This window comes from Cucurbita pepo, unplaced genomic scaffold, assembly GCF_002806865.2.
Source record: "Cucurbita pepo subsp. pepo cultivar mu-cu-16 unplaced genomic scaffold, ASM280686v2 Cp4.1_scaffold000242, whole genome shotgun sequence".
NCBI classification, from domain to species: domain Eukaryota; kingdom Viridiplantae; phylum Streptophyta; class Magnoliopsida; order Cucurbitales; family Cucurbitaceae; genus Cucurbita; species Cucurbita pepo.
In genome coordinates this window covers 5,440-33,173 of record NW_019646496.1, presented here as the reverse complement: position 1 = coordinate 33,173, position 27,734 = coordinate 5,440, and the positions used below count along the sequence as shown (strand labels likewise).

Below are 27,734 nucleotides of genomic sequence, written 5' to 3'. Positions count from 1 at the left end.
ATAGTTATGATATGTGCATGATGAGAATTGTTATGTCTGAAAGTACGAAAACGTTATGATATGACATATATATGCAATATGAACGATATGATAGGATTGATATGCAAAATGATGAACTAGCATGAAATACAACCCTGACATTCGCATGCAAGATACGATAAATGACATGGAAAATGGTATGAACAAGACACTAGTATGGTTGTATTAAATAATAATGAAAATGGAAAAAATGTTGAGACCTGATGGATTATTGTGAGTTTATGCATTGGGAGATACCCCTATTCCTTCACGATAGTACATACGCGTATACTACTAGACAGAGGAACGTTCATTATGTTTATCATAATGTTGTCGTGGCGGTTGCTTTTCCTATTGGATGTCCGACATCAATAGCTCCCGAAGAATACTCATCCGACCAGAAAGGGGGGCTATGAGGTGTACGAACAGATTAGTGGATCCATACTCGCACGTGTGGACCATGTGGAGGAACATTGAAGTGCACATCCCCATTGTCATAGCTGCCGCAGGAAAATAGATTGTTATGATATGTCTCATTCATTCATGAAATTGTATGGGTTTGCATTTAACCCCAATAATGAGGTCATTTGAGTATTTTAAGAAATACTCAAGTCACGTGCTACTCAAGTAAAAAAATATATTCCTGTACAACTGACGACAACATTGCAACTCGAGACTATGACACATCATAGGGTAAATGCACATATTTTCCTAGCCTTGAGTTAGAATATGATGTGTTTTAATTTAAGTGGGTTTATTTTACTTAGTTTTTTTTATTATGTCGTTTTAAAGATGTTTTGGAACATGTAAGGTCATGACAGTGTTTTTTAAGATGAACTTATGTTTATGAAGAAGTTTAAATACTAATTTTTGCATAGAAATTGATTATGTTACGATGATGATAGCGACTCTAGGTAAGTAAAAATTTATGGTCATTATATTGACTTTAGAGCTCAATTCAACTCGGCATCCCGACTTTCTAAACTCCGACGTGTGAGAAAAAGAAAAAAAAAAACACAAATTTAAATAGTAATTTGTCTTGCTTTACAAAAAAANGAAAAAAAAAAAAAAAAAAAAAGCTAATGAATTTTTTTTTTTGGGCGCTGCACGGCTAAAACCCAAAACCCTTTCATCATCATCTTCTTCTTCTTCCAATTCGGCTTTTGAATCGCACAGCTGCCTTCCTTAAACTCTGCAGCCCTGAAGTTAAACCCAGAAAGAAGCAATTAAAACCATGTCGGAAGGAACTCAACACCAGCAACAAGAGCGGGACAAAGATGATGCTGAAGTTGTATCTCTCAGTGATGCTTCAGACATCTGCGCCCAACTCATGGAGCGCTATTCCAAGTCCTCCGCTCCACAGCACAGCCATCTCCTCGCTTCCGCCGTCGCCATGCGCTCCATTCTCGAGTCCGAGTCCCTCCCCCTCACCCCCGCTGGATACTTTGCCGCCGCTATTTCCGCCATTGATAATGCTTCGGTTTCCGACGCCTTGGACCTTACTGCCTTATCTGCTTTGTTGTCCTTTTTAGCCATTACACTTCCCTTGGTGCCGCCTACGGGAATTTCTGCGTCTAATGCAAGCGAAGCGGTGGGTGTACTGGTGGTACTATTGGGAAAGAAGAGCTTGACTGTGTCCACCGTGAGGGCTGCAGTGAAGTGCTTGGGGATTTTGTTAGGATTTTGTAACTTGGAGGATTGGGGCTCGGTTCAGTTAGGCTTTGATACTTTGCTGAAGTTTTCGGTTGACCGGCGTCCCAAGGTATGCATTTGATTTGTATTTCATGGGTGGCTGTTTAGCTGTTTTTTAAAAGTTTAAAGTTTCCAGAACCAAGCTTTGTGGGTATTTAATGTGGCTTAAGGGTGGATATCCTTGATTTGATATGCCGATTCTTGAATGCAGGTTCGACGTTGTGCCCAAGATTCGCTTATTACGTTTTTGAATTCTTTGAAGGATTCTGCTATCAAGAAAGAGGCTAGCAAATTGGTTTTTTCTTTTCTGGAAAGCTGCATGCCCTCGGCAATTAAATTAAGCACCAGCAGCCGTATTGATGGGCGTGAGGTAGATAATCAGTCAAATGATCAACATCTTGATGTCCTTCACATGCTGAATGTGATCACTCTAGCTATTCCATTACTATCTAAAAAAGTTCGTTTGAAAATGCTTAAAGAATTAATTAAACTTGTAAAGCCACGTTACTCGGTAGTTACAGGGCACAGTTTCAAAGCTATCGAACTTATTCTTAAATCTTCAAAAGCTGGAGTTTTCGCTTCGGAGGTTGAAAGCATTATTGTTTCAATTGGCTCATACCTTTCTTTGGGAGATGCGAACCCCTTGGACACTGTGCTTACTGCTGCCACGTTGTTGAAATGTGCCATGGATGCAGGAGGTTCTAGCATAGCGATCAGAAATCTTCCTGTAGTTTGTGGTTATATGACAGGTAAACCAAGACTTTCCCTAGTTCTTTGTGAACTTGAATCATACTTCTGTTGTAAGCTTGTTTTTTTATCCCACATTGGTTTGAGGTTTTTTTTGTTGCCACCTGCTACACCTTTCAATGTAATTTGATATCAACTATAAAATGCTTGAAGTTTACTATTTTAAAAAAGAAATTTTTTTAAGCCGGTTGGTTTTCATCCTGGAAGAAAAAATTATTCCACGAAGGAGGATTTGAAGGAAGATATGATGACTTCATTATCTATTGTGTAAAACACACACCAATGACTAACAAAATCATCCTTGGGAATTTGAAAAGCGAGCTTTGAGATCTTTTGTAGAAAGCTACAATTTCCAAATTCTTTAATCTTAATTTAAGTTTAGAATTGGGCTATTGATTTTCATGTTTGATTCCACCCACTCATGATTATTGATTATGAATACCACGATGAGGAAACTTGTGCATTTTTTTGTCTAAGAAGTCTGCCAATTGTTATTTGCAAAAATCATTTGAATGATCCTTATTGAGATGATTAAATTTTTTCCTCCTAATACTTTCTCGAAAAATCAGTTAGCTTTCATTAATGATGGACGGAGCTATTTCGAATGCTGATGAATTTGTGGATGGTATTAGTGGTGTACTAGGAAAAGGAAGGCTAAAGAATGGATTCTGAAAATTAATCAAGAAAAACGTTAATTATAGGGTCAATTTACAATATTCTTGATAAGAAATACTTCGTAAGAGCTAGGAGAATTGGGTTGGGAGGTGTATTCTTACCCACCTTTTCTATCTTTCCTAATTGAAAAGCTGGAAGTAGATTTGATGATTGTGGAGGCAGGGGATCCTCCATATTGCTTTCTCCTTTATGTTCACCCATGCTGTTGATGTTGTAAGTAGCATGTTGTTGATGCTGTGAGTAGGCTTGACTGTTCACACAAAATTTTGAACTCTTGAAATGCTATATTGAAGTGGTTGCAATTTCTAATAAGAAATTTCCTTCAGTGGAAACTTTTGATTGAGTTTTATCTATGTATTTCTTGGATCAAAGAGTTTTAGGTCCTGTTTGACAATCATTTAATTTTGATTTTTGAAAATTAAGCTTATAAACAATACTTTTACCTATAAGTTTCTTTGTTTTGTTATCTAATTTTTCCCCATGTTTTAAAAAACCAAGCCAAGTTTTAAAAACTCAAAAAAGTAGTTTTTAAAACCTTGTTTTTGTTTTGGGATATGACTAAGAATTAAAATGTTTACTTTTCATTAATTTATTTTTTTGAAAAACAATTTCATTGATGAATGAAATTTACCGAAGGTATGTTTAATTCATAGTGATTACAAAAGGCCTTTCCAATTGATTAATATAAAGACTTAGCCATAAGAAGCATAGGAAGCAAAAATTAGCATGGTAAATAATAAGATCAAAGAGCTTAGCATGAGATTATTCCTTATCTAGGAAGACCCTTTGATTTTGTTCTTTCCAAACAATAATAAAAAGAGGCCCTGATGCATTTTTCCATAGCAAGGCTTTTACATCCGTGAAGTGTGACATAGTTTGATAGGTGGTATAAGGGTCATTTTGTGCGTTCTTTAGTAGGTTTTCAGAGAGATATGGGTCTATCATCTATTGGTACATGTGGTACATCCTCATTTTGCGTAAAGTTGGATGTTTGGGCTTGTATCGGTTTTGAAATGACTTTCCTTCTCGCATATACCTATGAGAACAATGGATCTGGCAACGGAGGTGGAGTGTGTGATTTAGTTGGTAATTCTGCACTAGTAGGGGTAGGCTCATAATCTATGGTAGTGGGGGTGGACTCATAATTAGAATCGATAGCAGCCATGGTCTCATTAATTAGTTCTATGAGCATGTTATTTAGTGTGTCTAGAGGTTCAATAAGGATGATGTGCCATAATTTAGTTTGCTGATTCTATGTCTTTTCATTTATTTTAGAGCCACTTATTGAATTTTTGTTGGTTTCAATTTCAATGATGTGTTGGCTAAGAGTTTTGTTGGTCATCAAATGGACTTTGTCTATTTCATGTGTGATGCATTACCACCTCCGGAGATGTCAAGACACATCTTTATGTATTGGAGTTTTAACTTAATTGCAGGCCTTTTGACTTCCGATGCAAGTAAGGCTTTACATGCTTCTGGTATATTGAAGGAGTTAATACAGGATCATGTGGATCAAGAATGCTTGATCGGTAAAGATCCTTGTCTAGACGACTGCAACCTGGAGAGCATTGAAGTACAAGCCATAAAATCAACTTGTGGCGTTTTTGAGGATGTTCTGAATAGTTATGATGGAGATCTTGGGAAATATATTATTGATGTCATATCTGATCTGTTTCTCAAACTAGGTTCGTTTCCAGTATTTACATCATATTTTATAAATCTTAATTTTTGAACTGATTTCTTTTATGATCTGGTTACTAAGTTGCTATTCACAAAGGTAATTTATTGAAAAATTCAAAATTTATTTATTATTGTTGTTTCCACGCATAGTTTGGGGCAATTATGGCTAATTATGATTCAGTTATGATTATGTATATAATTAGAGAACATTTTGTTCTCTAATGCATCCATCAGTTGCATGAAATGAATTAGTTGAATTTTCCATCACTAAAGATATTGATAATGTATTTAGACATTGAAGTTTAAATTATTGCATTCCATTTGCAGTTACCTTCACATTCCAAAACTAACAGTTCTCTTTGATAGAGTAGAGCATAAGTTTTGAAATTTATGTTATGATTGTTCTGTATTTGGATAGTGATTGCCTGCCGACGTGTTGGCGACACTTTCCTACATGGTTGGTGTTTACCTTCTTCATTAACATTTAGATTATAAAAAATATGAAAAGATAACCACGAATTTTGAAAAAAAAAGTTGATTTTTAACATTTCTCCCAGCTGCATCATGTTTTATTACAGAATATCATACGAGTGACTCAAAAAATAAATAGATTTTATGTGTAGGTACAATCAGGATTGAAAAAAAAAAAAAAAAGAAAAGAAATTAAATTATGAACCACAAATATGTAAATAGAGCATGGGCAGAGTGTTTGGTGTTGGACACGTGTCCAATTAGAGTAAGAATGAACATGTATGAATGATTTAAATAGCTAAACTAGTCAATACCTTTTTGGAACTAGTGATAATTTAATAACAATGCACTGTAAGCTTGGTAATGATTTCACCATTTGATTTTTGGGGACTAGGATATTAAAAGTTAATAGATTTAGGATTGTGGGGCAGAATTAAGATTTTATGAGGTGCTGATTCTCAGTTGTAGGTAGGCTTTCCTTTTGGATAGAATTAGGGGTTTTATTTCTGATTGTTTTTGGGTTGCAGGTCCTGGAGCCGGATAATTTTAGGCATTTTATTGCCAATCAGTTTTATGTTTTAACATTATGGCTTTAAATGTTGCCGTCCATCAGTCTTGGTCTAAATGTTCTGGTAGAGGAAGTGCTTGAAGAAGCTTAAGTATTTTTTTTTCATTCTTTGGTTCACGGATGCATCAACCCATGTTGGGAAGTCTTGATGAAGTGGGAGGAAGTTATCTTATTGATTGTGATTCGGTGCCTTTGCCCAAAACATTTTGGTGTGCTTGTTGAGGGCTTGGTGTATGAATTGTTGAGGGGAAGAACCTTGCTTTATTTATTTACTTTGGAGGTACTCTTAGAGGGAAATAGATTGTGGCGTAAGTTTTTAGCAAGAAAATATTACATGATCACGGTAGCTAATCACAACAGAAAGAAAGAGAATATTCGGGCAGTGGGATGACAATTTTGTAACAGCATGGATCTCTGGGAAAGGAACGACATAGTCATTCTGGAAATTTTTTACCTCTTGTGCGTGACAGTGCGTGCTTTCCTCTTTATGGGCACTGAGCTTCATTCATGTTCTTGGAGAGATAATCAAAGTGTCTGATGCTGGCTGATGTGGGGTGGATGTAGGGCTACCATGTTTGAACCACTTACAATCAATTGTGTTATTTTCTCCTTGCTCTTACTTTCTTTATTTTTGTGGTGCTTCTATAGTTTATACTTTGTTTTGCTACAATTTTTAATATGTTTCGAAGTTACTGTTTGATCTACTAATTATTTTTCATTTTTATTGTAGGAACAACTTCTTTCACCTATATGAAGCATATTTTGCTCAAACTTGCTCATTTGAGAAATAGTGCAGGGAATATATCTCATGTTGATAATGTAAGTGTAATCAACATTTAGCATTAAAATCCTCATGTCCATTCTTAGTTAGCAAATTGTCTTTTACATATCATGTAACTGCTAATTAAAGCCAATTATAAATCTCCTATAAGTTTTTCAAAATTACTGGCTTATATCTAATGTTGATCATGCAAGGGTTCGTTAATTTTAATTTTTTAAGTGAATTTTTTTATTAAATTGTTGAATAAAAGTATGAAAGAGGAAGGAAAGCCTCGAACTTAAAAGAGTAAACATGGCTTGAGGGGAGAGTATTTGAGCAGAATGCATCAATAAGGAACTTTTCAAGGCTGAATATCTAAGGCATCTTGGCCGCAGCATCTTAGGGGTTATTTATGCGCTTCAAGATTGGGTGTCGAGCCCTTCAATCAGAAAAGTGAAACAGCAGGTGTGATCAAGCATTGTTAAAGATAAAGGTAAGTTCTTCAGTTTTATGTAATTCAGAATGGGGAATGGTTGCAGAATTTTCTTTTGGGTCAATAAATGGGTTGGCTCAAACACCCACCCTGGCACAGTCTTTTTTGGGCTTGCACGCAATTTCAAATAATAAAGGTATTGCAATAGCTGATTATTGGATTGGGGTGCAGCAGACCTGGTATGGATAAGGAGGTGTCGATGGAGAAATGTAAAGTTGGATCAACCTTATACAGCTTCTAAATTCCATAGTTCTGGGTAATGACAAAGATGGAGTGAAGTAGAAGTTGGACCCACCGTCTGGTACCTTTTCTTAAAAATATGCTGTCCTAAAGCTCTCCAAAGGGACTACGAGGCTTTGTCATCTTTTGATAAAATGGATTTAGATGTTCGAAGTCCCATTAAAGATCAAAGCTTTCTTGTGGTCTACGGCCTATAGAAGCATAAATACTATTGAAAGGCAGGCTGCAAAACAACTCCCATTTCCCCCTGGTTTCTGTCTTTGTCTGGAAAGTGAAGAAACTCAGGTCCATATTTCCCCTATGCTCCAAGGAGCTGGTCGGTTATTTTCAAAGAGTTTAGTGTTCCTTTGTGTCTACCTAAAAGGATGGATGAGTGGCTAGTGGAAATGCTTGGTGGTTGGATTTTTAAAGGGAAAAACAAGATCTTATGGTGTTGTGCTACATATGCCCTTTTGTGGAACCTTTGGAGAGAAAGAAGCCTTAGGATTCTTGAAGATAAGCTCTCATCTTATGTTTCTGCATAGTGCTTCTTGGTGGTGCTCAAATCTCACAATTCTTTTGAAATTGTTGCCTAACCGTGATAATTAACAAGTGGAGGACTTTTCTTTTGTAGATCTTTGGGAGTGGGTTTCTCTACCTCGGTCCTAGGGTTCTTTTGGTTCTTTCGTGTGAAACATACTTCTCTCAGAAAAATGGTTTTTTAGTGTGAAATATAATTCTCAATCTTTGGGAGTGAGTTTCTCTACCTTGGTCCTAGGGTTCTTTTGGTTCCAAATGTTTACTCTGAGAAAGATGAAAACTATGGCAAAAAAATGGTTCGAAAGCAACCATGGTTGGATAGAAATAGGACTTTGAAAGACGGGACAAAGAGGTCAGTGATTTTTGGGCTACCACCTTCTGTTTGTTGCCTCTGCTGGAAGGAGTCAGAGTCATTAGATCACATCTTTATCCATTATATACTCAATTGCTGCTTGATTTCTTTGGGTCTCCCTTTTTGCTGCAAGTTTTTGTGATTTTCCTCCCTGAGAAAGTGGATAAGTGGCTTTTGGAATCTTGACGGGGAAAGGACTTCAAGGGCAAACCTAGAATTTTGTGGGATTGTGCGAGTGGGCTAATTTGGAAGGAATGAAATCAAATTTCCTTTGAGAAAAGATCTACACTGGTTGAATCTCTTTTGGAGTATGTACGACATACTTTCTTGATATGTGTACCAAAATAAATAATATTTATATCTGTGTGTGTATATAACATTATTTTTTTTTAGTAAAAATAGCTTCCCCACGATTATAAATTTTTGGAGGGCTTGGATGGTTTAGTGGTTATTTTGTGGGATTGATACTATATATATATATATCATTATTTTTGTAATAATAGCTTCCTCATGATTATATATGATTGGAGGGCTTCGATGGTTTAGTGTTTTTGGTAGTGGCTTTCTCATTCCTCGCCCTAGGCTGTTTTCTACTCTTTTGTGTCTATAAGACAGCCCCTTGTTTCTTCATCAAAAGGAAAAAAAAAAAAGATCAGTGATTTTTTCTTTGGAAAGTAACGTATACTGTTTTTCCCTTACGGTATTTTCTTTCCAAAGAGTTCTACAATCTCTTTTCCTTTTCCTATCTCCGTCAATTGGAGCAGTTTTAATCTTTTTTTTCTTCATATGCCTCCTTGCCTTCAGTTTCTTATCTAATTAAATGCTGACTTTTACTTTGCAGCTTCAGAACTGTGTAGGATCTGCTGTAACTGCTATGGGACCTGAGAAGATACTTACTCTTATTCCTATATCCATTAATGCTGGTGACTTAACCGTGCAGAACATGTGGTTGATACCAATTCTACAAAGTCATGTTACTGGAGCATCACTTGGGTACTATCTGGAATATATTGTGCCCCTTGCAAAATCATTTCAGCATGAAAGTTGTAAAGGTGATTCTTTGGTTCATATCTGGTTGACCATGAATTTTGTGGTTCGTGGCCATTATTTTTTTCTTTTCTCATATTTTAAGCTTATACTCTCATATTCATCTTCAGATTTCTTAAAAAAATAGTCTTTGTTGTTGAATTCAATTCAATGACTCCCTTGTCACAGTTAAGAAGGCCGCGACAAGAAAAAATCTGCAGACATGTGCCCATAAATTATGGAGATTACTGCCCGCATTTTGTCGCCATCCTAGTGATATGCACCAAAGTCTTGGAATGCTTACTGAACTTATTATTACACTTCTTAAAGAAGGCTCCTTTATGCATGAAGATATAGCTGTTGCCTTACAGGTCACACAATGATGCTGACTTTAATGCTATTATACATTCGACTACTACTTTTTGTTTCATTTTATTTATTTATTTATTGATAAAGTTATTGTCGTCTTGTTTTAATTTGTTTCAATTGTGTAGATCCTTGTGAATAATAACACAGTTGCACCAAATTCCAATGAAGCATCTGCTTATTCAAAGAAAACGGCAAGCAAGAACAGGAAGGCGTTGGTATTATCTTCAGCTAAGTTGCTTCAGCCTCTAGCTGAGTTATTTGTTGGTTCTGTACCAACAATGCGCTCACATTTGAAGGTTTCCTTCTCGTACCTCAGCAATTACTATTTGAACATATTCAAGTATTAAATTATACCTCCTTTTATATTTGAGCATGAAAAAACTGCATTTTTTAGGTTGATATGTAAGATTATTGCAATCATTTTATTACTATAGTTTTTAGAAATATCAGGGTGTTGGCATAGTCTAATAAGGAGATGTGGTTATAGTGACGCTCACAATGCTTTTATCTGGGGGTGTGAATTTTTATTTTTGCTAGTCTAAAACCCTTCTATCAAGTCCTCTTCTTGCGTCTATTCAAGATATGGATGATAATTTGCCACCAATAATAATAAGAGCAGGCTGAAGGGATCATTTTGATGAAGATCCCTTGAAGTGTGAATTTTACATTAAGTGTGATGCTCGAGCAAAGGGGGGTTACATGAATAAACCGAGATCACATCCAAATGAGAGTGATCTAAAGAATATGAGGTTATGAAAGACTTAAAAGAATTGAAAGTTACTACCCATACTAATAAGGTGCACTTTCTTTTTTTGGTGACTCAATCATAAGAACTCTAAAGTCAAGTACGTTAAGCTTGGAATAATCTTATGTTAGGTGATCTCCTGAAAGTTCTCCTACGAAGCATGGAGTGTGGACAAAATACGTTGAAAGGACTCGTGTTGGTTTGAGGGGATAGTCTTCACTTCTTAAAGCAACATGTAGGTAGCGTGGGCTGGGGATGTAGGAAAATGTTGGGGCCATCAGGTAATGAATTTGGATTTTAAATCCTGATCCAAATCTTGAGCATGAGGCATTACATCACTGCTCATTATTCATTATTGATCCATTATTGATGTTAGAATAAGTAGTACTCAAGATGTATCCCTTGTTCCATCCTCTCCAAGTAAAATCAAGCGCTTTAGCTTCAAGGATCTTACTCAAAAGATCCCAATTGATGCTATCAAGACTGCCCCAATAGTTTTTCTTATAATTTTTTTACAAGTAACGAATGTATATTATAAAAAAGGTTCAATACAGAAAAGCGCATGAGGTATTCTCAAAAGCCACTGGACTACAAAAAAGAGCCATACTTTTCTAAAAATAAAAATTAGTCTCTATATTAGCCTTGATTCTATAACTCTTGGAAATATATTTACATTGTATATTTTCTTACTTAAAAGTTATTATTATTTTACCAATTTCAATAAGATTAGCGGTAATTTAAGATTTATTTTAAAATACAAAGACTAAAATTGAACATTTGAAAGTTCAAAGACTAAAATGGAATGAAACTCAAGATATTGGATTGATATTTTAAGAGAAGTTATCACGGACTAAATTCAAAATATGGGTTAATTTGATTTTGAGTGAATTTATGAAAAACTTAAATAGGGAACACAAGATATCTATTCTTACAAGCCCCTACGATAGCTATAGTATAGATAGATGATGGTCATATACCTGAAAATTGGAATTTTAGTAGCTCAATAAGTGTATCTACTTTGCACAAACTTAAACTTCGATATTTATTATTTCAAGAAGCTAATGTATTTGAGGATGAAAATTTGTCGTATAATTTTGTAACTTATTTGTTATATGAAAAACCCAATTATATTTATGTGGGCCGTTTATTTGGTCTTGGGGAGCATGATGAGTTGCATTAGAACATCCTGTTGAGTTTTGATGCTTTTGGTCACAGATAATGAGCTTTTTGTTGTTTTCTTTGAGAACGTTTCCTTTGAGAACGTTTCCTTTTTTAGTGAACGCTTTTGCTTACGTTTAGCTTTGCTGTGGTGCAAATTGATATTATCGTTCCTCATGTGTTTGGATGTTCAGAAGGTCTTATATTTAGGCAATGGACAACATTTGTTAGTAAAAACAATTTATATCATGTGTTATTAGGATACAATTGGATGCTTGGCTTCCATCACGGACTCTAGGATGACCAAGAATGTTTTTGTGTCACTGCTTGAGAGGTTTCAGTTTCTGAATACCAAGGGTGAGTTTGAGGAGCCAAGAGCCAACGCTGATGAACTAGCTCAGAATGCTGAAGGAAATTCTGGGACAAGAGAGATTGATCGTCAAAGGTAAGTTGTGGTTTTGTTCCGTGCAGGATGTTGTATGTTGAAATTAAATAAAATTTAAGATGTGTGTTGAGAATGTCAATTCATTTTTCCAATTCATCATTCTTTGAGGCTTTCAGGCCTCATGATAAATTCGAACAATAATGATACATAGGAGTTCATCTTTTTATTGCCATGTTAATTGCAATGCGCTTGCTTGCATAAAGGTATGTGTTTTAGCCCAAACAGTATTTTTAAGACGACAACTCTTTATGAAGAATAAGATTGAGAAAATAAGGGATTAACTATTATAGGAAAACAAACTCTAATTAGAAAGAGTATAAAATCATAAAAGTAAACTACACGAACACATTGTCAACACTTGAAACTTACAACCTGTCACGACCAATAGGTTCTCATCACCATTTTCCCATCTTTAAGACTTGTATCCCTCTATATTTTCTTCTTTTGTCTTGTTAGGCTTTCGTCTCTTGAGAATGTTAAACAAAGGAGAACCAACAATTTTATAATTTAATTTTTCTTTTGTTTACTCAATTTAATCAGTTGCATTTAAAAAAGAAGCATATACTTAGCAAGGATAGAGGCACAACCTAACTTAGCTTGAAGCGCGCTTAAGCACATACTTTTTGGGGCTTCTAAAACATTGATCCCAGAAATTTCTTCATCTTCTAAAACCTTTCCTCCTTTGAAAATCTCTGATTTTTGTTAGCGTCTCCCAGAAATGAAGACAGAAGTTTAATGTTTGCAGTCTCTTTTGTCTGGTGCGCAAGTTTGGCTTTTCTGTTATATTTTCTCTTCCGGTTTTTTAGGGTTTGATGTGACTAGAATTTTTCACAACACCAAACTTGTCTCTCGTTCTCTCTCTCAATTTGTTAAGTCTGATTTATAAGTTCTTTAAATTTATTCCCATTTGATATTTGATGTTTAATAGTTAGATATTTCCTATTGCTATGTTTTCAATACAAATTCTTACTATCCGTTAATGTTTAGTCATTTATTCAATTGCATCTCATTGAGGTGGTGCTTTCATTCTTAATTTAAATATATATATATTTTTTGTAGATGTGTAATGTTGGAGCTAGCTTCAGCTATCATTAGGGGAGCTGAGGAGGATTTAATTGATCTAATCTATAAATTTGTTAAGGTTTCTTTTCAGGTATTTTTTGTTACTTGAAGCACCAATTTTTTGTTGTTTCTATAACTAGATTGATTGAGAATCTTTTAGCTGTTGAATTTTTACTAATCTTGAAAGTTTAGATGCTTCTATTAGCGTATATATTTTAAAGATGAGAAACATATCATTAAAGATTCTACAATGTATTAGCTGAGGGGAACATTGTCATATCCTCCTCCTTATCAAAGTCAGATATTTCAGATGGATTTTCCAATTGGCTGTAACAAAATGATTATAATAGCTTGCTCAAATCATTGCACCTGGCTATTTTTAAATGAGAAAGGAATGATAATTTAGAAAATAAGACTGTCTTGCACTATGTAACTTATTGTTGATTTCAAATATTTGACCTGTTTAGTTTGCTGATTCATAAATTTTGGTTTTTAGGCATCTTATGAGCTGGGCCATGTTGAAGCGTATCAAACTCTGAGCAGAATTCTGGAGGTTGTTAGGCTTACTGTTCTTGCGGAGATTCAACTTAGGATAACTCAAGGGATCAATTCTTGCTTTGAAAATCAGTTTTTTTCAGTACATACGTCTGCTATTGGTAGTTAAGAGCACTAACTAAATGGTAGTTAAAATTAACAGTCCACTAACGACCTTTTAATCCAACCAGCACCTAGTAAAATTGACTGTCACTAACAACCTTTAAATCCAACCAGCACTCGAAAATCAACTTGATTTGTGAATTTCCCTTTCTCCACTTTTACAGATAAATTTCTTTTTTCCTTTGAATTGGAAGATACTGTCTTTGATTCCAATCCATTCTTCAATTCTATATCCTGACTCTCTTTTTCTAATTCTTGACGACTTTGAAGCGGTTAACTCCAAATTCTCTACCAAACTCAAGGAGGCAACTAAAAGATCATACAGGCTCTCACTGTGATACTACTTAACTAATGATCTGTAGCAACCTATTTTTATAGTATGTGGAAATTTATGGTTGAACTGTTCAACATGATGATGGGTAATGTGAATGGCAAGCTGATTGTTGTCTTTTGACTTTGACTAGTTAGATTGTTCAACCTCGTATTGATTTAAGGAATTTATGTCAAGGTGTATATGGAAAATTTTGTAACCTGAATTTTACACCTGCTAAGTTGAGCAAGAAATGATTTTCTTTTAGTTTTGTTTTTAAACTACATCCTGCAAATTTTAAATTCTAGATTTTTGGCAGTAAGCATGCCCAGTAAATGAAAAATTTAACAGATTACTGACAACGACATCCTTTTACACCAACCAGCCTCCTACTTAAGTAATAAGATTTCTAGTTACTCTGTTATAGCTGTTTCTGTAAACATGATAAAAATACAGGTCTAGCTTTTCTTCATATATTCAGTATCAGTTGTCATTTTCCATGAATACTAGTTGATATCTCTGCACCTGTATTTTGGTCGTAAACTCTGTGTTACACTGTATTTAAAGTCAATCCTTCATGCAATGTTGCAGGAACATGCTTGGTTTGCTTCTTCTAGATTTTCTGAGCTGGTAGAAATGTTAATTGATCTGCAATCTCCTGCTGATACTTCATCTCAAAGAAGTCGGTTTGCTTGTTTTCACATTCTTCTGGTTCATTCATTAAAGGTAAAAAACTCCAAGTTCTTCCTTGAAAGATCATATGCCTTTTTTTTTTTTTTTTTAAATTATGTTTTTGGTATAGAAAATATAGTAGTGTAACAGAATAAGATAACTCAAAATATTCAAGGTGATAAGGACCTCGTATTTGTATGTGTAGAGAATATTGTAATAAAACTTGTCCTAGAATAGAGGCAAAAGAAATTTGAGAATTGAAATCTTCAGGTCTTAGGCTAACAATAGGAAGATAGTGGGATATTTTTGTTGGAAATATAGAAAGCTTTTTATGTTTGAAGTTAAAAGTTAGAGGTTGCTTACGCTAGAGTTTTGAGTTTCTCACTTATATAGTTCTTGTCAATCTAAAAATATCGTCATTTTAAATTTTGGCCTTTCTTTTGTTTGTTTGTAGTTTAGTTGCGGTTTATTCTAAATCTAGCTCTATTTTATTTTGGGGGATACCTTGTCTTATTAATGTACACTTTGTAACGACCCAATTTTCGATACCTCGAATCACAGGTTACTACGTACACTCAAGGGTAAAAAATGCAGTAAATCTTTCTTTTGTAAAGCGGGAGACTCAAGAAATTTAAAATTTAAATATGCATTCAAAGCTGACATAAAAGTAGTTTAAAGGTAATATGTGTGGAGTCCAATCAAAACGGTTTTACACAAGTTTCGAGAAGTAGCTTTTAAATAATAGTAAAAATGACAAGAAAGAAGAAGACTTGATCTAAAATGCACCCATTGCAGCTGCATGGCTCTGCACGCTCCCGCCATCAACATTGGCCTACACTCCATTTGAAAAAAAATAGAATAACATGGAATGAGTACAAAAATACTCAGTTATCAACCTACTTGTAGGCTCTTGTTAGGTTTGATCCTATACACAAAAACTTAGGCTATGTGCTCATAACTGTTTTTAACGTGGCTTAACGACTATACCAAACTTGGTAGGTCACTGTACAACTACCCTTAGCATACCTCCTTTAAGGAGTACTCAATCCCTCCAGGTTCACAACCTAGGGTTTTCTGTTTTCTTAGCTCTAGGTTTCACGTATGTCTAGGTCCTTCATCAGTCTTGTGTGAGGAGTGCCCGAGTCACTGTGACCCATGAAAAAGGCCCTAAGGTAATACTTATCAGTATGAAGGAGCCCTTTTTGCTCTGAACGGTGACCGTACTCCATACCTATCTATCTACTAAGATCTAATAAATGGATTCTCCCTAATGGTGCAGGACAATATCTATCTGTTCCTATGATCAGTAAACTACCTGTCACTACGCCCATTCTAGGATAGAATAGTAACTACCTGCTCATGTACCATCAACGGGTTAGAACAGTAATTACCTGTCATTATGGCCTTCCAGGCTGGGACAGTAAACTACTTGCTCATGTACCCTCATCGGGTTAGAACAATAAAACTACCTATCTTCGGAACAATCACTACCTGTTACTTTGCCTTCTTAGGTTAGAACAGTAAACTAATTGTCACTACGCCTTTCCAGGCTAGAATAGTAAAACTATCTGACACTATGTCACTCGGTCTGAATCAATAAAAAGGTCATGACTCTCCCCACTAGGCATCATTGATATGAACTGTGGTAGTACACTATCTATAGCTACTGATATCCTCTATGGGTGACAACTAAGCCATGTGCAACAAGTATAACCTAACCTCTGTTGGTTAGTTCATGAATAGGGATTGCGCTCTATTTGTCCCTACAAGGTACTTGGTCAACCCAAGGAGGCTATGAAACTCATAACTAGGTGCTAGGACCAAAATATGTGAAACAGTAACTCATCATCTATGGAAACCATAATTAGCACTCACATAGCAATTAGTCCAACTCATAATTAGGCAATAACGGGCTATCCAAACCCTAAATTAATGCACAACAATGAATAAAGACATACAACATGCTCCTCATGCTTATTAAGATATAATAATCCAACCTCAACATACTAGAAGCATAAGTCCAATTATCTATTAGAGTTTACAAGATCATGCATGTAGGAGCTGTCTGATGGAAAATATAATTGAGTGGTAAACTATTGCATCATCTAAGCACAATTCTCATGAGTCTAGCTCAAACTAGGCTCCTAAACATAATACTCAATCATTGCCCTCAATCCTAATCGACTTTTACAAGTATTTCTTAGGAACTTTTTCCATATGGTTACTTACTTGATTGTAAACTTTCTGAGCTTGTTTTGGCTCTTTGAGGATATTCCAAATTTCTCCAAAATTCCTCAATATGCCCTAAATTAAGTAAAAACAATAAAACTGATGAAAAGGGCTTGCTTCAAATTCGTTAAAGAGAAGGTTGAGAAACTAACCGTTGACTGTACAATCATCTTCTCCAACTTGCATGCGTGCCATTCTGCTTTCCTTCTTTTTTTTTTGAAAAAAATATTTTATTTATTTTCTTAAAATTCCGGGTGTTACACACTTTTTCTCTCACTGGTAATATGTTTTGTTTATTATTAAATAAAGGATTTTAAACTGATGATTATGTTTACCTGGACCTTTATCAAACTTCAAACTTCTTCTTGCTGTCTTCTTTATTAAGAGTTTTGTAGTTATGATCTTACTCTCATGTGTTAACCAATTAGGAAGCCTTTTCGTAATCCCTTGGCTCTTTAGGGGATATCTTATCTCCCTTTTGTACATGATTTTTGAATGAAGATATTCTCAGTTTCATATCCCTCCAAAAAAGGGTGATAAATAAGTTGGTCGCTATTTGATATTTTGGACAAGTGTAGTTAGCCTATTTATGCTTCTGACTACCTGCATCATTTTCCTATCTCAAAAAATTACAGTACTATCCAAGTATGCTGCGCTATTCGACCTTCTCGAGCACCTGTTCCTCTTTACTTCTAGAAGTAATATTGATAGTTGTTGGTGTTGATCTGCATATATACTCTATTTTAAAGTTTCCCATAAAAAATTCTTAATAATAATAAAACTTTTTTAAAATTAATTTTTGGTGTCTGGATCCCTGTATCTTGACTAATAGAAAAATCCAACTTTACAATATTTGGTATTCCGATTTTTAATTTTTTTAATCTAATTTATTAATTTAAATAGCTGACCACCACTGGTATGAACCCATGGTTTTACAACTTTTTGTTCATTACCCGAAACCCATGGTGGCATTGTTCTATGGATTTGTTGGTAACTGAGATTTCTGAAACATGTTAAGTTCCACATCGTGAGTTAGCATGGGTTCTTGTCATATTTGAAGCCATAATATGTACTCTTGGAGGAAGAAGTAAATAGTCTATGGAGCACACGTATTTTTTGTACATTTTTTCATTACTGTATGAGAACGTGGGTTTCTTTTTCTCCAAGTTTTCCTGTGGCCTAGTCTTACTTACTATTGATGCTTTATGTAGGTTAACATTACCTCAGAGGAGGAGAGCAGCAAGGCTTTTCTTATGCTCAACGAGATCATAGTTGCATTAAAAAGTGTAAGAACTACTTTTGAAAAGGCTTCTATTTTCCTACAATATTTTCAAGTCAAGAACTTGGGTGGGAGGGGGGATTATAAAAAAATAGCTAGTCCCTTTAAATTGAAATTAAAACTATTAAAAGGAAAGGAAGGAAGAAAGAAAAGCCAATAATGAACAGTTCTGATGCCTTCACTCATTGCAAGAATAAAACACATGTTTTCTATCAGATAAGATAATGCCTATCCTTATGAGGGAGCACAAAATTCCTTCCAACGAGGAAAGAATTTTGCCCCTTTGCCTTCTTCGAGCTTTCTCTTCCCAAGCTTTTTTCTGGTATTCTTTTCAGTATGATTGTTTATTTTGGCTGTGTTTTTGTAATTATTATTTTTTCTCTCCCTTGCCGCGTTTGTTTCCTTTGAGCAGTAATCTCTTTTCATTTTTTGAATGAAAAGTTCGGTTTTTTTTGTTTAAAAAAAATGATAAGATAATGCCTACTTTCTTCCGATATTTTTTAATCCCAGGCCCCCTTAACCCCGGACGTGAGAGATGAAGGATGGAAGAGAAGCCATTTCTACTGTTGTGATATATATATTTTTTTCGTTTTGATGTTTATTTTCCTGAAATTTAGTAATGAATATCTCAAGGAGAATTACGAAATGAGAGGCGATGAGACTTCAAACTCCCTCATCCTGGTTATCATGGTTATCATGAAGGGAATCACTGTCCCTAGAGCTCGATCACCGACTGAAGAGTCCTGATTTATTTTGATATAAATAGGATGCATAGGGATTAAAATTGAAGTCTAATTATGGTGATGTAATCCGACCAGCCAATATTCTCACTCTTCTAGCAAGAAGCTCCTTTATTTTAAATCCTTTGATTCATTGTTTTTCTTCTTTTATTTAAAAAAGAAATTGTGAATTAACATGGTGATTGACCCATCCCTACATGAGGAATCCTCACCTTCACTTTTGGTAAGTTGAGAGATATACCATGAAGGGACTTCGTAATGATATTTTTTTTGTTATACTAAATCGTATCATTTTTGTTACTTTGTAATCTGATATCTCATAGTGTGAGGTTTTGAGTTCAGATATGCACTTTTTGTATTCTCTGCTTTGCTAAAGTAATAACTTGAGAGATATTTGACATGTTAATATTGTTGAATGTCATTTATGCTGTGACGTAGGCAGAGGAAGACAACAGGAAAGCAGCTTATGATGTACTTCATTGTATCAGTTCCAACCTAAAAGATTTGTCACTTGCGAATTCTGATGTACATAAAAAGTTTGTGGCCATGGTAAGTGCATATGCTCTTTTTCCTCCATCTTTTCAGGGACCAATTGAAAGTATGTTTTGTCACTTTATTATATTTTCTCTTTGAAATAATAGTCTTGTTTCTTTAAAATAAATATGAAAAAGTCCTGTTTACATTGCTTCTTCAAAATCCTTTGAATTTTTTACACCTACAGGGTTAAATGGTGTCCATGAGATTTGTAATTGCCCAGATCCACCGCTAGCAGATATTTTCCTCTATGGGTTTTTCCTTTCGGGCTTCCCCTCAAGGCTTTAAAACGCGTCTACTAGGACAAGGTTTCCATACCCTTATAAATAGTGTTTTGTTCTCCTCCCCAACCAATGTGGGACATCACAATCCACTCCCCTTCGGGGCCCAGCATCCTTGCTGGCACTCTTTTCTTTCTCCAATGGATGTGGGACCCCCGCCAAATCCACCCCCTTTGGGGCCCAGCGTCCTTACTGGCACACTGTCTCGTGTCTACCCCCTTTGGGGAACAGCCTCCTCGCTGGTACATAGTCCGGTGTCTGGCTCTGATACCATTTGTAACGGCCCAGATCCACTGCTAGCAGATATTGTCCTCTTTGGGCTTTCTCTTTCAGGTTTCCCCTCAAAGCTTTAAAACGCGTCTGCTAGAAGGTTTCCATACCCTTATGCAATTCTTATGCCCATAACAAAACCATTATATCAAATCTTCTTAATTAAAAAGGACTATTGAAAAAGAATCAAGAAAAAACTCTATCCAAAGAAACCCATAAATTAACTTTGCAGAGTCTAAATTCTCCACCAAATCCTTTCAAACCTCCTAAAAGTTCTATTATTTCTTTCCAATGATAAGTTCCATAAAATTGCCCCTACTACATTTACCCACAACTTTGCTTTCCCTCGAGAGAAATTTTGTACTACCAACGATTTACATTCTGTTACAAGAGGTTATGAACAGCCCAAAATAAACCAAGCATTTGCATTACTTAATTCCTTAAGCTCCTTATGAATGAAGAATAGAAAGAACAAATTACTGTACCTTCATTCTCCTTAAAGCAAAATTTACCCTGAGAAGGAAATAAAATCAAAGACAGACATCTTTTTGCATTCTTTCCATTATATTTAGACTTTCAAATGTGTTGTCCACACAATCTCATTTTCTTGGGGCGCAAGCCTAGCATTGCACAAGTTTTGTTTCCAAGACTTCCACATTTTCTGTTAACATACTAAAGATCTTACTGAAAACTGTCGAGATGGTTCCAGCACCCCCAATGCCTCTTGTCCACCTCATCCTTCACCTCTTTAAACGTCAATGATTCTAGTAGCAAATTTGAACTTTCTTGGTTTATATGCCTTCTTTCTGTGATGTTCTAAAATCTAACGTTCGTATCCCAAATATTCTAAAAAGAAATCAACAAATAAGCTCATAATTGTTACAATACCACCTTCTGCCTCATCTCTTAAGATTCAGAAAGAAATCTCCATAACTATGTATTACAATAAGGCTTCATTTTTGTTGCCTCAAATTGTCAATAGATATTACCCAACCCCAAAAGCCAAAAAAGCCACCCTTATTTAACTAAATGGCTCAATTTTCTTTCACTATTACCTTCCGTTTGGGGTTTTTAACATGGGTTAAAACGAGGTCTCCTGTTCTTTTCTCTTTTTCTCCCCCTCTTTATATATATATATATATATATATCTTTAGTTGGCGAGGGGTAGACTCTATAACATGGCATCATGGAATTTCACCTTAACGATTAGATGGAGCTTTATGGGGGTAGGAAGAGGTTTAGAATGTCAGAAGCTAGACTCTGGTTCTGGTCTAGGTCTACCTGTGGGGAACGGTTGGTGGGCAGCAAGTTGTGGTTTTGTTAGAAATAGTACATGAAGCTTTCCCCACTAGGGATCTTGGTCCTTGCCCTACTCAAATCTCCAATCATTATACCTTTTTATTTAGCAGTGTGTTGTAACTTTAATTTACCAGTTTGATTGAATATTTTCGACTTTCAAGAGTGTCGATTATGATCACTCATATTAAAAAGGAAAATTGGAAGTATTGAAAGACAATGCGAGTCTTTTTATTTAATGAACATTTTATTACCATTGTCATGATCTTCTAATGGAATCTTAATGGTATAAAACATCGGTTTAATGATCATGAAATGTTTGTTTGTTTGTTTTTTTTTCTTTTATGGTTGATTCTGTCACTGTAAGTGTTTCATTTTAATGCTTCCTTTGCTCATGAGCTGTGGCTGCATTTTCATATTCAGATATTAGGCTATCTGTCTGGTGCATCTCCTCATGTAAAGAGTGGAGCGATCTCTGCACTCTCAGTGCTGGTCTATGAAGACGCAGATATATATCTTTCAATCCCTGATCTTGTGCCCTCCCTCTTATCTTTGCTACAAGGAAAGGCTATAGAAGTTATAAAGGTATGTATCTTAGCTTTGGGTTCTATTTTTATTTCCATATTAATATCCGCCATAACAAGTTGTTCTTATCCATTAAATAGGCAGTGCTAGGGTTTGTGAAAGTTCTGGTTTCTTCTTTGCAAGCTAAAGATCTTCAGAGCATCGTTTCTGATATTCTTTTAGCAGCGCTACCTTGGTCATCTGTCTCAAGGCATCATTTTCGATCAAAGGTGACCTTTAAATATAGCAATAGAAACTTATTTTTGGAATTAATATTTATACGAATAACTATACGGTCTATCAATTTCTTTCTGTCCTCTCCAGACACTCATAATTGTTAATTATCCTTGCAATGTCTTCATCCACATGTTCATTTTACTTAAAAGGTCACAGTAATTCTGGAGATTCTCTTACGGAAATGTGGTTATGCTGCAATTGAGGGTGATAGTCCGGACAAATACAAGGGTTTCATCAAGTCTCTTTTCGAGGTGATTTGCTTCAGCCCATGTTGTTTTGTGTGAACATTTCTAACTGCAGTTTTAATCTGAATAAAAGTTCTCCGTCTTGGATTCATGGGCATCGTTGGATAATCTCTAGTAGTTGGTCGCCTATTCACTAGACTAACATTCGTAACTGGAAGGGCACTTCTATTTTATTTTAATTTAGTTTTTCTATATATGAAATTGAAACTATGTCATGTTCCTATCAATTCGTACTTCAATAGTTCACGGTTGTGCGTAAATAAATATCATATGATAAAAGAATGTTTGGAAACATTGCCTTCCCTTTTTTTATTACTACTTTCATTTTTGAATTGTTCAGTCTCTTATTAAAAAAATATTCTCAAGTATTTGCCTATCAAATGTATTTTTTTGGAAGGAAAGAGTAAAAGAGAAAATACTTTAGGTGCGAACTTCTGAATTACCTCTAAACTTCTATCCATGCTCGTTTAATTGCAGAAACGCCATAATAAGACCAGTTCCAAGGATGCTGAAGATGCTAATACAGATGTTGCAGATTCATCTTCTAATGGGTCTGATTCATTTGTTTCATGCCAACTTGTTTCCGTATGTTTTATGTACATGTGCTTATTACGTCCATTCTTGCTTCTCAATTGTCAGGGTAAGAGATAAGCAACATGACGGGTTGGAGACTGCGCCCAAGAAAAATGTAGCTGGTCAATACAGAAAAAGGAAGTGGGAAAAACCTTCTGGTTTCATCGGGAGAAAAAATGATGATGTATTCACTGAAGATGGTGATAGATCTAAGATGATAAAAAGAGCTGCAATCTCCAGTAGTAAGAGGAGTTCGACTACGGATGGTTTCGGAGACAGTCGTAGAGCAGATTTTTCGAGGCATGATGCTCCTGGAAAAGCTCAACAGAGAGGAAACAAATCTGGAAACAAGCATCAGAAAGAAAGATTTGGTAAGCCTGTTAAAGCTTCAAAATTTTATCACAAGAGTTCTAGATGATTGGGGATCGTATTAGTTGGGTATCTCGAAAAGGGAAGAAAAACTGTTCTTACGAACCGGAAGACACATAGCACACCAGGGTGCTGCAGTTTTGAAACAGATAGGAAATGCATATGAGCAAAGCAGGTCCTTGTTGTAGGATTGTTTACAGGAGAAGAGGAACTTCAATGCCATCTTCTAAACGTCTTAAGTGATGGGCGGATGTTCAAACCATTGTCTCAAAACAGGGAAGTATACATGTCTTGTTGAGTTTTGTTTGGGCAAATCCGGGGGTACCTTTGCTTATATTGTAATGTTATTGGATTTTTTTTTCTTTCAAATATAGCTTTAAATGTAAGATTGATTGGTATTCAATTTAATTGGTTATGAGCGTAGATTTTGATGGGAAGATGTTCTCTTTTCTCCATAATACTTCATTGTTTTACAGGGTAGCTGTAATACGCGAGGGTTACTATGCTTAAGTTTTAAATTATTATGAAAATGTCATTTACCCCTTATTAAATATTAAATTCTAAGACCCTATTGGAGGAGTGAGATGGTGAGACCTATTTTTCGAATCTCGAAATTAACATTTAAGGAAACTACTCTAGCGCCCAGAAGTTCATAACTTACTTAAACTTAAGGTAATATTGTACTCAAACATTTTGTGAAATATTTGTTTTCTAAGTTAGCAAATTTTTTGTGAAATATTTGTTTTCTAAGTTAGCAAATTTATGAGAAGAAATTAGATATATAATTGATACGAAAATGATCACTCACGTATCTCCGAATAAATGATTTAAACCAAAATCATTTCAAACTATTTCAAAGTAAATCCTAATAATATTAAGTAAAATAATCAAACAATTACTAAATAATAAAACATAAATGTTAAGAATGGGGCAAACAGAAGAAAAGCAGATCGAATCAGAGCATTGTTCTTGGTTTTCTTATTCCGCTTCAAAACTTCGAATGTTTATTTAACACAAATATTCACTTTGTTCCAATCAAATTAAATGTGACAAATTACCAATCCTAAAGTATATCATTTATGCATAGACCAAGAAGTGATCAGACAGACGAAATATTCACTTATTTCAATCAAATTAAATTGGACAAATTACCAATCCTGGAGAAGAGGAAGAATATCATAGTAGGAGAAGATGAAGAACTATCAAAGCATCATGATATAAGAGCTTCTCATTTTTAACATGGTATCAGAAATTCTTTCTTAACAATAAATTATGACGTTTTAGAAAATTACAACATTAATTTATAACATGTTATATGGTTCCTATTTTAATTTAACAAAAATAAAAGCTATAATTATAAAATAAAATAAGTAATTGTGCAAACAATTAAAAAAGGAAATTGTAAAATGAATGGGAAGCCATGAATGGTGTGAGTAGTATAATATAAGAAGTTTTTATAGTGTTCGTGGGATATAAGTTAAGGTGTTGCATTTCTCATGAGCTGTGGAGTCGTGTTGGGTTTCCATTGTTGGGATTGGGAGTTCTTAACCGCCCTTCTTCTTTTCTCTTCCTTTCCTCCTAAATCCTTCTAATTTCTATATCTTCTTCTTCCTTTCTGTTTCTACTTCTTCATTTCTCTCATGGGGGAGCAGCCAGCTATAGGCCTAGGTGATGTGTGTCAAAAGCCAAAGCCCTCTCCGCCGCCCTTCTTGGCCAAAACCTACCTGTTGGTCGAGGATCCGACCACCGATGATGTCATCTCCTGGAACAACGATGGGACGGCGCTCGTCGTGTGGCATCCCCCGGAGTTCGCTAGAGATCTCCTCCCTACCCTCTTCAAACATAGCAACTTTTCTAGCTTTGTTCGCCAACTAAACACATATGTAAGTCGATATAACATGAAATTTATCGTAACCCATTAGCTTAAGTTTGACGGATAATCGAACCTTACAACGAAACTTTGATAGGGATTTCGCAAGATTGCGACAAGTCGATGGGAGTTTTACAATGACAAGTTTCAAAAGGGAGGTAAAGAAAGACTCTACGAAATACGTAGGAGAAAACACAAGAGTAATGCAAAAGCAATCGAGGCCACACATCGAGATGATCTTGACGAAGATGAATGGTCCTGGTCGACTTCATCGTCAACCGATCATTACGCGACACTTGTTGACGAAAACAAGAGGCTAAAGAAGGAGAAGGGAGCGTTGAGGTTTGAGGTGAAGAACATGAAGAGGAAATGCAGAGAGCTTATTGATTTGATAGGAAAGTACGAATTGGGCATTAATGGGTATGATAAGAAGGAAGATGAGATGATGGTAATGAAGCCAAACTTGAAACTATTTGGGGTTAAGTTGGAGGTTGGGGAAGAAGATGAAATGGTGAGGCAAAGCAAGAGGAAGAGATAAGTTTATCAAAATGCACCATTTTTGTTCTCTCAATCATGCAAATCAATGAAGTTTAACTGTGTATTAATTTAAACCAATGCAAATACGTGTGTATATATATATAGTCTATTTTGTGGTCGAAATTTTAAGAAATAAAATGAAGTTAGATAGGAATTAGGATATGATTTTGTGGTAGGTGGAATATTCCAACAGGTATGGGAATCTATATAATATCTTTGAAAGTCTTAGTTGTACGTACAATCTTCAAAAATATTGGATGCTCATCTTCCAATTTTTAACCAACCTTCATATATTTATGTCAAACATGCCTACATTTTTTTTATGAGGAAGTTCTTATTTTTCCCTTTTGTTTATTCTAAATTATAAAGTTAAAAAACAATGGATTATCTTTTGCCTCTTCCTCAAACTATCCTCAAACTAAGAGGATCAAACTATTAAGAACAGACAGAAAAAATGGAAAAAATGGAAAGATTAGATAATTGGGAGAAATCTCACCTCCTAGAAGAATGAAATTGGCTAGTATATAGTGTTACAGAATATACGGAAAACAAGTAAATCTAAATCAAATCTAATTCAAATAACTAAATCAAATCTAACCATTCCTCCCGAACACAAACAGTAATAAGTTTATATTATGTCAGAACAAACTCCCAATAGTCCTCTCAACTTCAAGAAAGCATCTAATTTTAGTGGTTTAGTCATCACATCAGCTAACTGTTCCGGTGTGCCACAATGCACCAACTCCACAGTGCCAGCCTTTGTGAGCTCTAGAAGGAAATGAAAACGCACATCTATATGCTTACTCCGATCGTGCATTACTGGGTTTTTTGAAAGCTTGATAGTAGAAGTACTATCGAATAATAGTTGACTTGTCTTGATTCTGACCTAGCTTTTCCAACACCCTTTTTAACCATACTGCCTGGTGTCACGGTCATGCTCGTCCAAGGCGTGTTGCTCATGACCGCATGCCCATGACAAACCAAACCCTTTATGCCTTTCCATGTTCTAGTGTTTTACTTTTGTATTTCTAGGGAGTATGACGTTTCGGAAAAATCATGTCTAGGCCTGCCAGACATGAAATGCCTCATAATGTACTATAGGGGGATATGACTAGTTGTCAACTTCTCCCTACCCAAGGTTATATACTGTGAGCCGTTGTTGTTATTCTCTTGCTTGCTTATATAACGTCTCTTTCAAAAATCTCTCTCTGCCCTCGTTTTCTAAAATCTTATTCTTAAACCGAGGCCAGAGACTCGAGCATACGTCGCTTAGCCGTAGGCGACGTAAGAACAAATTGGCTTAGCTCACTTGTCGTTGGAAAGTGAGTGCCGCACAATCGCAAGTTCGCTGCCATCAAGAGTGCGATTGTGATAAGTGATATCAGAGCTTTGTTAGCTCCGTGACATAGAAAAGACCGAAACCATGTCAACGACAAAGTCGACACCAAATCACAAGCCGACCGACTTACACTAATAGAGGAGAAAATGTTGTTCCTCAAAGAAGTCCCTGACACCATCCGCTTCCTGGAAGCACGGGTGACAGAATTGAATGGAAAAGTCGTAGAAATTGATGCAATGGGAAACCGCTTGGATGGGTTGCCAATCGTATAACTAATGTTTCGAGTGGCTTCGCTCGAAGAAAGAGTGGCTCCTACGAGCAGCTCAAGACCTACTGGTAGCCCCAATAGCTCTGTGGCGCACAAGGAGGGACGTGGCGAAGAGTTCGACGTGCTACAAAATACCATGATGAGTTTGTTTAATGGATTAGCTGACAAATTTAGAACAACGATCAATGCCATCCAAGAAAAGATGACCGACATGAACACCCGAATTGGGGTGACCATGAAAGCCGTGGAGAACATCACGGTTGGGCAAACTCGTACAGGATCCAACAAACTGAAGTTTCCAGACCCCAAACCCTTCAAAGGGAACCGGGACGCCAAGGAGTTGGAGAATTTCATCTTTGATGTCGAACAGTACTTCAAAGCCACAACGACTTGTACCGACGACATAAAAGTGACAGTAGCCTCAGTGCATCTCATAGACGATGC

At 35.7% G+C, this 27,734-nt stretch overlaps 2 protein-coding genes across 2 annotated transcripts; both read left to right on the top strand.

Annotated features, from left to right (window-relative positions):
* The first annotated feature begins 1,101 nt into the window (after positions 1-1,101).
* Positions 1,102-23,713, top strand: LOC111784609 (RRP12-like protein). The gene is made up of 18 exons (XM_023665261.1): positions 1,102-1,780; positions 1,922-2,459; positions 4,569-4,817; positions 6,582-6,670; positions 9,057-9,267; positions 9,431-9,612; positions 9,736-9,906; positions 11,774-11,958; positions 13,018-13,111; positions 13,517-13,573; positions 14,579-14,713; positions 18,100-18,174; positions 19,346-19,456; positions 21,712-21,873; positions 21,954-22,082; positions 22,239-22,340; positions 22,812-22,885; positions 22,974-23,713. Exons 1-18 carry the CDS (start codon positions 1,253-1,255, stop codon positions 23,323-23,325), a joined length of 3,444 nt encoding a protein of 1,147 aa, XP_023521029.1. The 5' UTR covers positions 1,102-1,252; the 3' UTR covers positions 23,326-23,713.
* Positions 23,714-24,916: 1,203 nt separating this feature from the next.
* On the top strand, positions 24,917-25,869 carry LOC111784614 (heat stress transcription factor B-3-like). The gene is made up of 2 exons (XM_023665265.1): positions 24,917-25,159; positions 25,244-25,869. Exons 1-2 carry the CDS (start codon positions 24,917-24,919, stop codon positions 25,682-25,684), a joined length of 684 nt encoding a protein of 227 aa, XP_023521033.1. The 3' UTR covers positions 25,685-25,869.
* Positions 25,870-27,734: the final 1,865 nt, after the last annotated feature.

What these genes read in the sequence shown, in the direction of transcription:
- LOC111784609 (XM_023665261.1), top strand. Translation starts at nt 1,253, where the DNA reads ATGTCGGAAGGAACTCAACACCAGCAACAAGAGCGGGACAAAGATGAT. An exon ending in CAATGCGCTCACATTTGAAG is followed by an intron (nt 9,907 to 11,773) that starts GTTTCCTTCTCG and finishes ATGTGTTATTAG; the next exon opens with GATACAATTGGATGCTTGGC. An exon ending in CTCTGAGCAGAATTCTGGAG is followed by an intron (nt 13,574 to 14,578) that starts GTTGTTAGGCTT and finishes GCAATGTTGCAG; the next exon opens with GAACATGCTTGGTTTGCTTC.
- LOC111784614 (XM_023665265.1), top strand. Translation starts at nt 24,917, where the DNA reads ATGGGGGAGCAGCCAGCTATAGGCCTAGGTGATGTGTGTCAAAAGCCA. An exon ending in TTCGCCAACTAAACACATAT is followed by an intron (nt 25,160 to 25,243) that starts GTAAGTCGATAT and finishes AAACTTTGATAG; the next exon opens with GGATTTCGCAAGATTGCGAC.